At 44.8% G+C, this 16,745-nt stretch overlaps 1 protein-coding gene across 1 annotated transcript in view; it reads right to left on the bottom strand.

Moving 5' to 3' along the window:
- The window catches only part of RASEF (RAS and EF-hand domain containing), a 70,313-nt gene extending 56,351 nt beyond the window's left edge, over positions 1 to 13,962 (bottom strand). Inside the window, exon 1 of the mRNA XM_065879406.1 lies at positions 13,532 to 13,962. Coding sequence (XP_065735478.1) covers positions 13,532 to 13,962 — 431 coding nt within the window. The remainder of the gene's footprint in view (positions 1 to 13,531) is intronic.
- Between the last annotated feature and the right edge of the window lie 2,783 nt (positions 13,963 to 16,745).

The following is a 16,745-nucleotide window of genomic DNA, read 5'->3' as shown; positions in this document are numbered from 1 at the left end:
GAAAATGACAGATCTACAACTACAGGCTCACAAGCATAATGGTGAGTGCAAGAAGCCAGACCTATGTAGTAAGGAAGAAAACACCCAAGAAATCATGCCGGGGGGGTCAGGGAGGGGCTACGGTGACGGGAAGGGAGCACAGGGCTTCTAGGTGCATGCTGTTTCTAGATCTGGATGCCAAATATGAGAGTGTTCCATCTGTGAGGAGTCAGCAAGCCGTATACCAAGCTCCTTGCACTCTTCTGCAGGTGTATTTGTCTCTGAGGAACACGTTCACAAAATATTACACGATATATTCGAGGAAGTATATATGTTTTATCTTCATGGGAAATTCAATCACGAACACTTCACAATTTGGAATTCATTTCAGAGGCAACCCAAGGCAAAATTTGAAGCACGTGATGTTTATCTTTTCTACCTCAGTTCCACATTCTCTTCCTGGGGCTTTTCTACCTTTTGAATAGCAGCTCCCAACCCAACGTGGCTGCATTCCACACCCTCAATTCTCATTTCCTCAGCAGAGTTGAAGACATGCGCGAGTCTCCCAGGGATCTTGTTAAAACGCAGATGCTTCAGTAGGCCTGTGGTGGGGGCTACAGTCTGCGCTGCTGGAAGAGCTCCCAGGTGTGGCCAGTGTTGCTGGTCTGAGGCCCTGAGCTGCAGAGCCTGAGAAAAGACGTGATTTAAAACCAGCTCCTGGGAGCTGAATAATGCCTGTCCTGGGAAACTGAGCACGGAACTCACGGCTTCCTCACGGCTGAGTTTTAGGACCTGTATCTGGTGGAACATTTTGGGCTTCCCTGTGCCTCTCAATTTGCATCCCTGTTAGCTCTACCAACTCAGGGACAAAAACTAGCAGCTGGGGACAGTAAAGTAAGAACCTGTTCCTACTCTGGGGATTTTTGTACAATTTCTCATTAAAACTTCACCTTTGGACTTCTTAGCATAGTGCTTTTCCCACAGCAGTTGCAGAAGGGAGGGAGGGAGGGAAAGAGGAAGAGGAGGTAAAGGAAGAAAGGAGATGAACAAGCAAGCAGTTAGACTGCCTGGGAAAGTGCAGCAATGTGAAGTGCTGGCTTGACTTGCCGGATGGATGAGGCTTAAATCCGAGATGTCTCTTCCGTGAGGGGCTCAGTGTGGAGTTATGGATATTTTGAGGATGAGTGAGGGTGTAGGGTGAGAATGGAGGGGTAGACACCAGGGTGAAGAAGCCCTCTTCTCCCAGGGGGCATCTCAGAGCCATGAACACAGGGAGGGTAAGCCTCTTCTTGGCAGATAGAAAAATATTAATAACGTTAAACCACCCCTGAAATTTGATATGTGGTTTTGAAGTGTTTGGGCATTTGGAAGGGGAATATAATATATGTATAGGGATTTTTGCAGATTCAAATAAATATTTGAAAAATTTCTGGTGCATATTTTATAAGCTGGAAGCAATAAAAAAATGCTCTCTGATCTCACCAGAACCAATTCGCATAGCATAGGGAATCTCAAAAACAGAGTATCTGGAAAACTTTTTTTAGTAGCTGCGACGGTTAATGTCATGTGTCAGCTTGGCTAGGCTGCAGTGCTCAAATATTTGGTCATACATGTCTGGACATTGCTGTGAAGGTCTTTTGTACATGAGATTAACATTTCAATCAGTTAGATTTTGAGTAAAGCAGATTACCCTCCAGAACGTGGGCAGGCCTCATCCAGTGAGTTGAAGACCTTTAAATGAAGACTGAGCCCCCCTAAGGAAGAGGGAATTCTACCAGCCCACAGCCTTGGGGCTCAAACTGCTATATCAGCATTTCCCTGGGTCTCCGGCCTGCTGGCCCACCCTGCATATTACAGACTTGCCAGCCTCCACAATCGTGTGAGCCTATTCCTTAAAATAAATCCACGCCCCCTCACCTACACACACACACACACACACACGCTCACATCTTATTGGCTCTATTTCTCTAACTAACTCAGTGGCTTATATCACTGTACTTTTCCTGGGGTTAATCGCATAAACAAATGTACCAGCTTCACCATGAATATATGCTAGCACTGCTTAAAACAGATGAATAAGGTTATTCAGCTTACTTGGTTGAATAAATTGAATTCAATAAGAACTGAATTCTTATTCAGTTGCTAAATAAGAACTTTAATTTAAAATATTATTCAACAGAATAGGTCACTTTTTAATGGCCCAAATGCTCACCTACAACATAACATTATAATTCTCACCAGGGTTCATTAGGATTGTAACAGCCTATCCAACAGATCTGTGGACTTTTGTGGACAGATATTTATTAGCCTGAAGACAGCTTATTCACTGTCATCTTTTAGAGAGAGGCAATGCACTATCCCTTTTTGACCAATATAAAACCTCCAGACCTGTACACACAGAACCAATCTAACCCTCATTTCTGGCTTTGTGCCTTGCTTTAGCCTCCCATGCATTTTCACTCAACACTAGGACTGCTCGGACACAGTGCATGTTCCTATAGCATCAATTAGCTCATCCCTTAGGTCAATAGGTGAATGACGCAGAAGTGGAAGTTGCATTTCCCAGCATGTCGATGCTCTGCGCCCAAGTAACAGTCACCAAGTGCAAGCCCATTACCACAGCTGAAGGCAGCCGGCTGCAGGTGAACTCAGTCTGGACACAATGCCCGTTCCCTGGGGGCTTCCTCCCAGCACAGGCGGTACACATGCGTTGTCTTTGTGCATTCTGTCCTTGTTCCTGTAACCCAGCAGCCACAACCCAGGTACCTCCATCCACCAAGTTACCTTCACCTTAAAAAACAAAGTGCAAAATCCTATACTTGCATTAAAACATTTACAGTTTTTCTGTACTGGTACCCTGGACTGTCGTATGTTTCTATTAAGCATCTAATGTGACTTTAATTGCGCTAATATCTTATTCAGATTGTTACTGGTTTTTTGAGTATGCTGGTTGCAAAGCTATACAGATATGGAGAGATCAGCCTCATCCCTACTTTTTTTTTCCATATGTCCTTTGTGTGTTTGCAGAACATTAGGTTTGTCTGGAATACATGTGCTGTGTTAGAGTAGAAATGCATGCACTGTAATTCATTCACTGACACCCCCAGGCTAACCATCTCTGCCAGACTGAAGTACATGCTATGCCAACAGATCCCCAAGGAGGAAAAGAAAACATATTTGCATCACAAACACAAACACTAGTTTATGGCATGTCCATCAGAAAACATGACATAGGAACGTCCTAAAACATGGATTTTCTAAGCAAATATTGGTTGACTCCTCAGGAATTCGTCCACCTCAGCCAGAGCAGACTGTAACTGTTCTACAGGAGCAAGAATTACGGGGTTAGTGGGTCACGCCAGGGGATGCACTGTGCAACCCCCACGCCTAAGGAGATGGGCAACAAGCAAGCGCCGGCTGCCTCAACCTCCCACCGCCTCTCCACCTCTGGACCAGGCAGCCACAAGAGGCTCACAGCAGTTGAAACTTCCACTGCTGCACCCAGATTTCAGAATGAATAATTCATCTGCACTTGTTTGTTTTCTTTTTTTTTTTTTTGCGGTACGCAGGTCTCTCACTGTTGCAGCCTTTCCCGTTGAGGAGCACAGGCTTCGGACGCGCAGGCTCAGCGGCCATGGCTCATGGGCCTAGCTGCTCCGCGGCATGTGGGATCTTCCCGGACCGGGGCACGAACCTGTGTCCCCTGCATTGGCAGGCGGACTCTCAACCACTGCGCCACCAGGGAAGCCCCACTTGTTTGTTTTCTATCCAGACATTAAAAAGAAAACCACTCTAGGTCAGAGATACCATTATAACAAAATGGTCACTTTGAGCATGCTCCATAATTGTAATGATCGCGAGGGGGTATCATGGCTGAACATGCCCATAAAATGCCCCCCAAAAATTGAAATTGAAGAGAGCGGTTGCCCTCAGTGAGAGCGTGGTGGGAGGGAGCTCTCAGAATGTGCCATTATTTCGAGTGTTTCTGCTTGGTCACCTGAAAATGACAGATGTGAGTATATTTAAAGGGCAAACCTTGACGGAGCCTGTATTTGGGACTGATCCAAAAAGATATGAGACACAGAGCTTTTGTAGCTATCCCAATTTCTCATCTCTGTAAAAAAGAAATTTTGTATTCCATATGTTTGCTTTTCTTGTGGTTAAGAAGCATATAACATGAAATCTCTGTTCTTAACAAACTCTTAAGTGTACGGTATTGTTGCCTACATGCACCTTACTGTGCAGATCTCTAGAGCTTTTTCATGTTGAACGACTGAAGCTCTATAATCCACTGAACTGCAACTCTTCATTTCCCAATCCCTGAGCCCCTGGCAACCACCATTCAACTTTCTAAGAGTTGACTACCTTAGATACCTCATATAAGTGGAATTATACATTATTTGTCCTTCTGTGACTAATGTCCTCAGGTCCACCTGTGTTGTCACATACTACAGAAATTCCTCCTTTTTGTATAGTTCAGTAATATTCCATTGTATGTATATACCACATTTTCTTTATTCATTCTTCTATCAATGGACACTTGAGCTGTTTCCACCTCTTGGCTATTGTGACTAGTGCTGCAATGATCACAGGAGTGCAGATATCTCTTCTAGATCTTGATTTCATTTTTTTGGATACACATGCAGAAGTGGGATTGCTGGATCTATGATAGTTCTATTTTTAATTTTTTGAGGAGCCTCCATACCGTTTTCCATAGGCTGCACCAATTTACATTCCCACCAACAATGTACAAGGGTCCCAATTTCTCCACATTCTAACTAGCAATTGTTACTTTCTGTGTTTTTGATAACAGCCATCCTAACAGGTAGGAGGCAATATTCCATTATGGTTTTGACCTGCATTTCTCTGATGATTAGTGATGAGCATCTTTTCATCCCCATAAAATTTTTTTTGACTGAAGGACAAAATATTCCAATAATGAAAGGAAATACCACTGTGGTACCGGAAAATACAACCTCTCATCACTAAATTCCCTTATTTTTATTTCATTCCTTTTTTTTTTTTTTTAACATATCTTAAAACAGTGACAAATACTTTCAGCTTCAAATGAAGAGAAAGAAAGACATCAGGGTAAAAGGTGTTCTGGACATCTCAATACTTTCAGAGCTCAGCCCTCCTCCTCCAAGGACACACCATCAGGGCAGCAAATCTGGAGGCAGAAAATACTGTACAGCAACATCTGTTAAGCCTGAACAAGGTAACTCAGGAAACTACAAGAACACCCAAGAGCAGAAAAGAGAGTACAGACAGACTATCTTTGGGTCAAAATACTATCCCACAAACTTGGAAGGGGAAGAAGTAGCATGATTAAAATTCTAAGTTAGGGTACCATGGAACCACATGTTCACATCAACACGAATCTTCAAAGCAAGATCACGCCTGACACTTGAATTTACTAGGGCACATTCTCAGGTTAGGAAACAGGGGTTGCAAACTGGAAAAAGTATCTTTCCCGCCTCTGTGCTTTGTCCTTCATGGAATATGCAAAACTGGAGATCCCTACTTAAAATCTGGATCTTTCACCATCCTTTATAAGTTGGCGTCGCTGGCAACACTGGGCCGATGTCCTGCATGGCAGCATCCGTCCGTCCCCCCAGCATATGAAGCAGAGGCTGCTACTGGGCCCCAACTCCACTCCACCAGGTCTATGTTACCTGCCTGGCCCCGGAGGCTTCAGAGCCTGTGAGCCCCCCTCCGTTACATCAGTCACAGCCCACGGGGTGGTAAGAGGAGGGAACGTGGAGAAAATTTGACAGGGCCTAGAGTCTCTCTTGCTGGAACTGTGACACCACCACACAAGATAAATGGAGATAACTGCTCTACTGAAGAGGGGAAGAAACTCCCTGAATTTCATTTGTCCGCTTGATTTTTCTTTCTTTTTTTTTTTTAAATTAATGCCTTATTTTTTTTAACATTTTTATTGGAGTATAATTGCTTTACATTGTTGTGTTAGTTTCTGCTGTATAACAAAGTGAATCAGCTATACGTATACTTATATCCCCATATCCCTTTCCTCTTGTGTCTCCCTCCCACCCTCCCTATCCCACCCCTCTAGGTGGTCACAAAGCACCAAGCTGATCTCCCTGTGCTATGCGGCTGCTTCCTACTAGCTATCTGTTTTACATTTGGTAGTGTATACATGTCAATGCCACTCTCTCACTTTGTCCCAGCTTCCCCTTCCCACCCCCATGTCCTTAAGTCCATTCCCTATGTCTGCATCTTTATTCCTGTCCTGCGCCTAGGTTCATCAGAACCATTTTTTTCTTTTTTAGATTCCATATATATGTGTTAGCATACGGTATTTGTTTTTCTTTCTGATTTACTTCACTCTGTATGATAGACTCTAGGTCCATCCACCTCACTACAAATAACTCAATTTCGTTTCTTTTTATGGCTGAGTAATATTCCATTGTATATATGTGCCACATCTTCTTTATCCATTCATCTGTCAATTTGGTCTGCTTGATTTCTGACCCCCAGTGAGAGCTGGACCCAGACCACCCACCTTGTGATTCTTCCCGTTCATTACACTCACTGGTGCCATCACCTTTGGAGAGAGAGAAACTGTCTAAGAAACTTTTGATTTTTGACTGGATATCATTTTAAAGCACCCCATTCCTGGTGCAGTTCCAGGCACACATGGATTAAAAGAAAAGTTTTTTTAAATGAAGGAGTGAATGAATGACATAGGAAAAAGGCAAGAAGAGTTTCCTCTGTGGGCAAATAACAAAAATGATCCTTAAGACTGGGAACAATTTAAGATGAACTTCTTCCACAATATTATGCCCTCGATTTAAATGACAGATGAGATCGATAAGCAATGAGAAATAGAGAAACTAATGTTTTCAATCTTATACAGTTCTTGAGGATTTCAAGTCCTTTTAGAACAGTATTTCTCACACTTGATAAACATGTAGACCTTATTAAAGAAAATATCTCCTATGGATTCCAGGGTTGATGTAAATATTGTTTATATTATGTCACTTAACTATAAACAAACATAAACCAGATATAAACTCCTTATACTTACAGCTCCCAAACATTTATGTGACCAACAGGCATTTGCAAAATCAGTGGAACGAGAATTAGCAACATTCACTTAAACTGACAAGGGATGCACTTCTACTGAAACTACACCCCCATAGCCAATGTCAGTATGGTCCCGGCAGCTTGTGTGCTGTGCTTTCCAGCCACACTTACAGGATCAAAACCCCACTCCCTGATCACTTTTCCATTGAGGACACAGACAACCCAACACTCTGTGTTGTTGGTCACTTTCAATTTACGTGGACACATCACTTGCACCAAGTCCACTGTTGTGCCTTCCTCATCAGCCCATGCATGACAAGGAACAGATGCCGTACAATCCTAAACACAGAGGCAGGTTTTGAAACAGTGTAGCCAAATCTGTCATGTAAGAGTCATCCAGGTGATGCCAAATGTGCTCACATTAATTTGTTTTATATTATCATATAATGATAACATAAAATGAAAGCATAAATGTTTAGTCTTCTAAGATTGCCAAGCATACACATAAAGACCCAAAGGGCCCCCAATTTGAGAAACACTCTTGACGTGAAATGTCCATAGTCTGGAGATGTGCCCTGAGGTCTTTTTCTGCATTTATTATACTGCATCTCAGGTCCTTCAGATGTCAGAAACTCCTAGGTATTTAAAAACGTGAGACAATGAGCTCCTTGAAGGTCAGGTCTACGAAGGAGTCTCTCTAGTGCCTGGGACACTGGCAGGCACATGGATACCGAGGGAATTAGAGAAAGAATGAAAGAAACACGTCTGAGCTACTGCATCTATATGTCTTGTTTTTATAAGACATATAGATAAGGCCTTAAGGGCTAAAATTCACTTTTCTCTTTTTATAATTACTCTGACAAAGGCAATTATAATTTGAAAGACCCCAAATATTTACCAGTTGAAGCAGTGAAACTGTTTTTTTGAGGAATTAATATCAAAGAAATCATACGTGTCATTCCATCATTACAGCTTTCCTCTGGGAAACAGTGTTTACTTTCCATTTTACAACGTGATATGAGACTAACAGAGTCAGATAGGAGCAGCCCAAATACCCACGATAAATACTCTCTTCCCATTTCTTCCCTCCAACGATATACTGCAGTCAGGTGCAACTAAGCTTTCACAAGCTACACACGAAGCAAGAAAGTAGGAGAAAAAAGCAGACATTTGAATCACCTCAGCATCCTAACCTCCCCCATCATCAAAGGCTCTCTTCTCCGCCATCAGCCTCTAAGCCTCCATTCAAGGCAGATCAGCCCGATTCAGCTACTTCCATTTTACAAATGAAATAAAATCATGTAACCTGGGAAGAAATCAAGAAACGGGTTTTACAAGCTCAAAGTGACAGTGTATTTGAACAGTGATTCCGGAGAGAAGTAAATGAAAACTTCAGGCTAAAAGACAAGCTAGAGAAGAGTCTGTGGTCCTTGGAGGGCAGTCTTCCAATGACACCCCATCTTAAGCCTTTTTCTTTTTACCCATACCATAAGGGCTGAGTAAACAATCTCTCACCAAAACCTGCCAGCAGAGCTCTGAACAATCAGTGAGATCTGAGGGTCAGAGCAGGCCACTGTCTGTATGGCCAAAACTGGCAGTCCTCTAAGGATGGGAGCCCAAAATACCTTTCTGGGGCCAGGAGGCCAAAAAGAAATTACTACCTCGAGATGAAATTCAAATATCAGAACCAGAAGGGGCCACCACAAGCAAGCAGAGCTCATAAAAAATAAGCCATACAGAGACTCCTGCTAGGCCCAGGAGCAAGGTTTGGATGGTTCAAGGAAGAGCTGTGCTTTAAATGGGCAGGTTTCTCCCACTCAGCAGTAGCGTAATGACACATAATTGTGATAGAGGATATACTGAAGAGGAAAACCAAAAAGCAACAGACCAGAAACAGAAAATAAAGATATATATAATCTATATATAGAGATAGAGACATATAAAGATATACATATATATATATATATACACACACACACATACATATATATATATATATATATATATATATCCCCAGTTCTGAATGCAGAAATGGCAGGAAATCTCTGGAAAGCTTGTGGCTAGCACACTGATAGGCCTCAAAGCCAGTGCCAAAGGTAAGCATCACACACAGTCAAAAACATCTCTGAACCTCTTCCAGGACTGAAGTCCAACCCACTATGGTGCCTCAAGGCTGGAACCAATCTCTGTCTCCTTGGATGAGTAGCAGATATTACTGGCAATATGGGTGAAAAAAATATACTTATCTTCAAACATTAAAAACACAGTCCAGGGGTTTCCCTGGTGGCGCAGTGGTTGAGAGTCCGCCTGCCGATGGAGGGGACACGGGTTCGTGCCCCGGTCCGGGAAGATCCTACATGCCGCAGAGCGGCTAGGCCCGTGAACCATGGCCGCTGAGCCTGCGCGTCCGGAGCCTGTGCTCCGCAATGGGAGAGGCCACAACAGTGAGAGGCCCGCGTACCGCAAAAAAAAACACAGCCCAAAGCACCCAGATGCTCACATGTGGAAGATACTCAAGAGCTGAGATCAAACAGAGAAGAGCTGATTTAACTCTCGCATCCCAAGCTGTCTCAGGGCCATACCCTCACTGAATGGGAAGAGAGGGGAAACTGAGGCACTAATCAATCAGTGTCTCTCTGTCTGCTTGTCTTCTGCCTCCTATCACCCTGTGTCTCCAGCCCTCTCTGTGTTTACCTCTCTCTTTGCGTCCATCTCTCCTCTCCCTTTCCCATCCTGCCGAGCACCATATCATTAAGGTGAAGCGGGCTTTTGAAGCAACTGCACTATTACAAAAGAAAACGATCAGAGGCAAAAGCCCTAAAGTGGACCCCAAGAAAGGGAAATGTAAAGGAGTCCCTGACCGTGAAACTATGCCTCTGCCTCCTTGTAGCTTCGTGTTTTTTAAAACGTCCTAGTTAAGTGGGATTGGTGTCACCTGTTGCTTTTCCTCTCCATTTTAGACATCATCTTCATAGTTATGTGGACGTGCGGAAGTAAACCTTTCTGACAATCCATATAACAGTTCACACGTGGGTAGTTTTGGTTCTTCTCAATTAAATTTCTTGTTTCTAAGTTATTCAACAGAAGACTCTTCTTCAGCGTTGTGTGTGTAGAAAGGGCACAAATCATGTGAAACAGCTTGACCACACAGGTCTGATTTTGGTGCCTGAACAAGTCCCACCCCAGCCCTGTCTGGCACGTCACCAATCACGCTAACCCCTGTTACACCAGAGGCACCCACCCACCCTGGGTCTAATCTGGCTATTGTGGCAAAACTGGTGCCCATTCACAAGTCCATTGTGGTTCTGGTGCCAGCTGGACCCTCGCATTTCTGTTTGTGAGAACGTGGGGTTCTAAGTTAAAGTGAATCAGTCCACAAATGACACTCAATCGCTACAAATGGAATTGAGAACTCTGAAAAGCTTCGGCTCTGACTAGAGGAGAGAGGTGAATTCCTGTCATGACCCCGCCTCAGTCGAATGCTCAATGCACACACACACACAGACACACACACCCTATATCCTTCTCTCCTTGCCAATCTCGGAAGACACCAGCTCTCACCAGAATGTGAAAATATAGGGAGGGAACCAACAAAAGAAGAGAATGCATGCAGCATGAACGAACTGCATTCTCCGTATATGAAGCAGGGAATCAAAGAACATTCAGCAAATATTTATTGAGTACATTTATTGAGTACCTACTGGATACAAACCTCCCTTTCACCAAGATAATGCCCCTGACACCAGAAACTGGCTTCACTAGGTAATTACAACTCTGCTCTCTGTTTCTCCCCAGACATTCTCTTCCCACTTCATGGATTTTTCTTGGCCTGATACAATCCTCCTTCCGGAATTCTCTTAAGTAACTACATTGCCTTGGCCATTCTGGTTTCACCTGCTGGCTGACCTAGTTCCAGCTTACTGGAACTAGTGGTAACGGCCCATCCTGACCCTCTGGACCATTTACACCTGCCCAGCTCAGGTTAACAGTGTCACATGGCGGGACACTCCCCTCCCCAACCTTTAAGGAAAGGAGTCCCTCAGTTTCTAAGAGAAGACCAACTTGAGAATTTAACACACCACCCAGAGACCATTTTTATTCTTTCGCAGTACAATATTATTTTCTCTCTAATATCACAATTATCGATGACTGAGGACTTTAACCCAAATTTGTTTAATATTTTGATCTAAGAGCTTGAATGATCTTTGAAATGGAAATCACTACCACGGTTTGCCTTTGCAGGAACCAAACATTCCTATATCTGATATCTGTTCTGCTTAAACTATACACAAATACCCCCCTAGGATAGGCGTGGGACAGGGTGCCACCTGGGGGAAGATGGAGTGCCAGGGTGGGAAACTAAGGCACCAGATGAAATGGCACACCTTCCCAGAGAGACAATTTTCCCCCTGGAAGAATAGGTAATATTTTACGTTAAACCAAGCTCCAGTATATTATAAAGTGAACATGACTTCTTTTTTTTAAGGTAAAAACTCAAGAATTCAAAGAAAGCTCCTGCTTGCAGGCAGTTTACTGGGTTATGTCCACAATACATGCAGATAACTCTACAAATAACCCTCCTGCCTTTACATGTTCTCTGAGGAAATGTTTGAGAAATATTTCACCCACACTATGAACTTCCTGAGGGCATGAACCACATCTCCTCCTTCTCTTTGTCTCCAAGTACCTAGGACAGTACCTAAGACAGTGGCACAAAACAGGCACTCAACAATGTTTGCAGAATTAATTTGGCTGAAATAATGGCAATGACATTGTCAATAACGAAAGATTTTTATCACATTTGAATGGGAGGAAGGGAAGATGAACAGCTGTATGAGGAAGTAGACTAGAAGCAACCCAATTTACCCAAACAGCTAACGGCTGCCATAGTAACAATCAGGTGAAGCAATTCAGTTTAGTCCTTTTCCACTTGAACGAGTACAGGAAGGCAAATATTGTCCTTGTTAATCTTGCAGAAGACGGGGGTGGGACTTAGGACACAAGTCTACCAGGTGACGCTGGTGCCATTATATTTAATAACATCTCAAGAGTCGGAAAGGCATCGTGATCATAATAATGTCACCACTAATATTAAGACCTGGTTGTATGCTGATCCTAGGAAGGTCATTTTCATCATTTAAAGGTTAAGTGTCAAATATTGGCTGCTGAGACTTGGCAACTCTGAAAAGCAGTTGTGTGTGTGTGTGTGTGTGTGTGTGTGTGTGTGTGTGTGTGTGTGTGTATAAAATACGGTGTGGTCTTACCTTTTCTTATTCTTAATATTGTTACCTTTTTAAACTAGCTGGACCCAAACCAAGTTACAGATGAAAGATGATTCAAAGTATATGGTTTATAGCAAAGTTAAAATTTTTCCACTTCCCTGGTGGAGACACTGCATTTTCACTCATTTGTAAATAACAGAAAAGATGGGTATCAAGCCCACTTTCTCTACACAATCTCTCTTATACTGCAGTGAGTAACCTTCCATGCCCAGTATTCCTGAACTTTCCAAACAGGAGGGAGAAGCTAGGCGGAGGAGGAAGTGAGGACTCCCAGCCCTGCAGGTCTAAGCAGTGAATGGGTGAGCCAGGCCACTGCTGCCTTCCAGGGCTATTTCCTTTTCTAAGTCTTATGTCTCAGATATGTGAACTGCCAAGCAAAATGTTCAGATCTTCCTAATAATGACAACCAGAGATGCAGAAAATTTCAATGAAAATCCAGAGAGCAGAAAAACATTTTATAGTATTAAGATGTTTGTAGTGCCTGAGGAAGAAGTGAAAATAGCTCGAGACATACCATGACTCTAGGCAGAGACAGATGCAAATTAATCTCAATAAAACCTGAATATCTTTCCCACCATGCCCTGAACCTGCAGCAATATAAATGCGCAACAATGTCTTGTTTTCTACGTAGTAGCAGGAAAACAACAAACACAAAAACCACCATAGAGAATGGCAAATTGGCTAGCAGACCGGGTCACCGAGCGCTGCTGCTCCGGGTGCAGCCTGGAGGCCAGGAGTAGGAGGTGATGTAATCAAGTCTCTGAGGTACGGGGAGCGCTCCTAAACCAGCGTCCCGGAAGAATCTCCGGACGCTGTGGATTTCACTCTGGCTTGTGAAACTGAGAAATGAGCAAGTGAAACTTTCTCCCCGAACTGTGACTCGGAACGCGTTCCTTTTCCTTAACTCTAGGGGATCCCATCTTGGAAGAGTTAAAAGTGCGTCGGTGAAAGGAGGAAAGCGATAGAGAGAGAGAGAGAGACAGAGACAGAGAGAGAGACAGAGAGACAGGGAGAGACAGAGAGAGAGAGAGGGAGAGACAGAGAGAGACAGAGGAGAGAGAGAGAGAGAGAGAGAGAGAGAGAGAGAGAGAGAGAGAGAGAGAGAGAGAGAAAGGGTCCACTGGGTCTGCACACTCCGAGTGTAAGAGGGAGAGATGGCAGCGTCCCAGGGAGGACAGAAACGCCACCACCACCTTCCGCTCTGCAAACCACACACGCACCTGGGGATGAACTTGACCTCGTCTCCGAGTCGCGCCTGGAAGTCCTGCCAAGCCTGGCCCGGGCTCGCCGAGTCCCAGTGGGCGGCCAGTGCCGCCGCCGCGTCCTCGTCGCCCTCGTCCTCCTGGCTGTCCCCGGGGTCGGACCCCACCAGGGCCGCAGTGAACGCGGGCTCCCGCGGCCCCCGGCCCCAGCGCCGTCTCCCGCGGTGGGCCCCGCGGAAGCCGCGCGCGAACTCCTGGAAGGTGATGGCGCCGTCGCGGTCGGCGTCAAGCCGCTGGAACACGGCCTCGGCGTCGACCGGCCGCACGCGCAGCTCCGCGCACAGCGCGCTGAACTCCTCGCGCTCCAGGCGCCCCGAGCGGTTCGCGTCGCAGGCGGCGAAGACGGAGCGCAGCCGGGCCAGCTCCTCCAGGTCCCCGTCCGGCTCCATCCCGCCTGTCGGGGGCGACCGAGAGGGCTCCGGGCCGCGCGGCCCGCTCGGGCAGCGGTGACGGCGGCGAGTCCGAGGCCACCTGCTGCCGCCGGGAGCTGCGGCTAGTTCGGCGAGTCAAGCAGGTTAGGCCACTGGCGGGAACGTCGGGGCGGGGCAAAGCGCCTGGGTGGGTCGGGACGGCGCGCTCCGACGTGGCTCCGCGCGCGGACCCTGGCCGGGCTCAGCCCCAGAGCGGTGCGAGCGCGCCCCTGGCCCCGCGCACCGCGCAGCAGCGCCCGCCGCGACTGAGCGCCCGGCGCGGCCTCACGCACTTGCCCAGCGAGGCCCGGCTCCGCCCAACCTCGGAGGAGGAGCGCCCCGCTCCGGTTCCCACGCCTTCGAGAGTACGGCTGTGCTTTCCGTGCTGGCCTCTGGAACTTGTGTTTAGGGCTCCTGGAGCTGGGGAGGCCGGCCGGAACTGGGGGTGAGGCAGAAGCGTTGACAGGGCCTTCGGTATAAACAGTGTTTGCTCGGGTAAATCGAGAGCTGGTATGAGAAGCTAACTCACTGGATAGAGAGGGGAAAGGAAGGTAGGGGTAGGATTCCAAATTGGTTAACGTTATGTGTATTTTATTATTTTCTGATTCCGGAAAATTGGTAAACTTCCGTGTATACAAGTTTTCTTACAAACCAAAGTATGAGGTTTACCAGAAGACCCCATTCTCTGATTTTACTGGCTTTCTTTAATGCATGTCCCTCCAACGTTAAGGTCCAACTAGTTAATGCACAGTAGGAATCACATAGATCTTCCAGATGCTCAAATCCAAATAATTTTTCTCAGTTCTTGTCTCCTCAACCTGAGAGAAAATTAATAACCAAAATCCTTGGCAGGCAGCAATATTTAAACAAGGCCTGAGGTAGCTTTTTTTTTTCTTTCAACCAATCTTATGGAAATTATGCAGATGTATGTTACCCTTTGATCTTAAACATTTATTTCAACAATCCTATTGTTTCTTTAAGATTGGCTGCTTCATGGGTATAAGATCTTTAAAATTCATCCATTTTTATCCTTTTAAAAAATCTTGTCTTATTTCCAAGAGACCCTCACTCTGTCATGATTTATGTATATGTTCCCTTTGGTGATTCTCATAGCCTGTGAAAGTGCCTTTGGGTTATTTTTACTTTATTCACGTCAATTTCCACCACTTTTTAGATTTTCTTTTATTTATTTCCATTTCTTTTAGTTATGGCTCTGTATTTCACTTATTCTCATTCTGGATTCTCTTTATTGCTTACTATTTTGTTTTCGATATAATAAAAATAGAGGATTTGACTGACACAGTTCCTCAAGCTTGTGTCCTTAAACAGAAAGCTAAGTGCTAAACATCTGAGGAACTGTTTCTTCTTGTGTAGTACAATAAGTAAAGTCAAAACTCACAGCATCTGTCAAGCTGTAAATACCACTGATAATTGCCATCTGTAAATTTAACTGGTAAATTATGAGAGGCGTTCCATTAGAAGCCCTGGACTTAGCAATCTAATCGCTAAGTGAATACAGTACTATACAAATAGATAGCTAATACATTGAAGTGAATTTTATTATCAGTGCAATGTAAATTGTTAGCGATTTTTGAGTTCATGTGCTTTCCTGTTTATTCTAAAGGTTGATTTTTTCCATATAAAGAAGAAATGGGGCTTACCTGGTGGCAGAGTGGTTAAGAATCCACCTGCCAATGCTGGGGACACGGGTTCAAGCCCTGGTCCTGGAAGATCCCACATGCCACGGAGCAACAAAGCCCGTGGGCCACAACTACTGAGCCTGCGCTCTAGAGCCCGTGAGCCACAGCTACTGAAGCCCGCGTGCGTAGAGCCTGTGCTTCGCTACAAGAGAAGCCACCACAATGAGAAGCCTGCGCACCGCAACGAAGACCCAATGCAGCCAAAAATAAATAAATAAAATAAATGAATTTATTAAAAAAATGAAATGGCTAGCTTGGTAATGCCTTTAAAGCTTTACACATTTACGTATTAAACTGAATCTCTGAAATATTATCATTGTTCTTTTAGCAATTAATAAATAGCTGTATCTTTCAAAATAGATGAGTTAATAATATTTTTAACTTCTTAGGCAGAAGTGCTTTTTTTTTTGTTTTTGCGGTACGCGGGCCTCTCACTGTTGTGGCCTCTCCCATTGCGGAGCACAGGCTCCGGACGCGCAGGCTCAGCGGCCATGGCTCACGGGCCCAGCCTCTCTGCAGCATGTGGGATCTTCCCGGACCGGGGCACGAACCCGTGTCCCCTGCATTGGCAGGCGGACTCTCAACCACTGTGCCACCAGGGAAGCCCAGAAATGCTTTTTTTGAAGACTGTTCATGCAACTTCCTTCATTAACTCACTCTGACCTTTGCACTCAATTGTAAATTCTTATATTCTTTCACCTGCTTTGTCCTTTCTGTAAGCCCCTTCATTGAAGAGTCGTCAAGAAACATGGATTATTCCAAATGTCCTGTGTACACATCTCATTTCCACTGATGTGAATCTGCTCCACACCTACTGTAACAGTTATCTATCACTACATAACAACACAACAAACACCTAGTGATTTAAAACATCAACCATTTTATTTGTTCATAATTTCATTGCCATCAACTTGGGCAGGGCCCCAGTAGGTGGTTTTCCTGCTGGCCTGCCTAGGATCATGTAGTCATGATAGCTTTATTGTGGCTGCATGGTCTTAAGTGTCTAACTCATGTCTGAATTTGGTGCTGGCTTGTAGCTGGATATGTCTTTAGGAGGCTAGC

Source organism: Phocoena phocoena, chromosome 6 (genome assembly GCF_963924675.1).
Source record: "Phocoena phocoena chromosome 6, mPhoPho1.1, whole genome shotgun sequence".
Taxonomy (NCBI): domain Eukaryota; kingdom Metazoa; phylum Chordata; class Mammalia; order Artiodactyla; family Phocoenidae; genus Phocoena; species Phocoena phocoena.
Note: the sequence above shows the minus strand (reverse complement) of the source record. Positions and strands in the feature narration are given on the sequence as shown.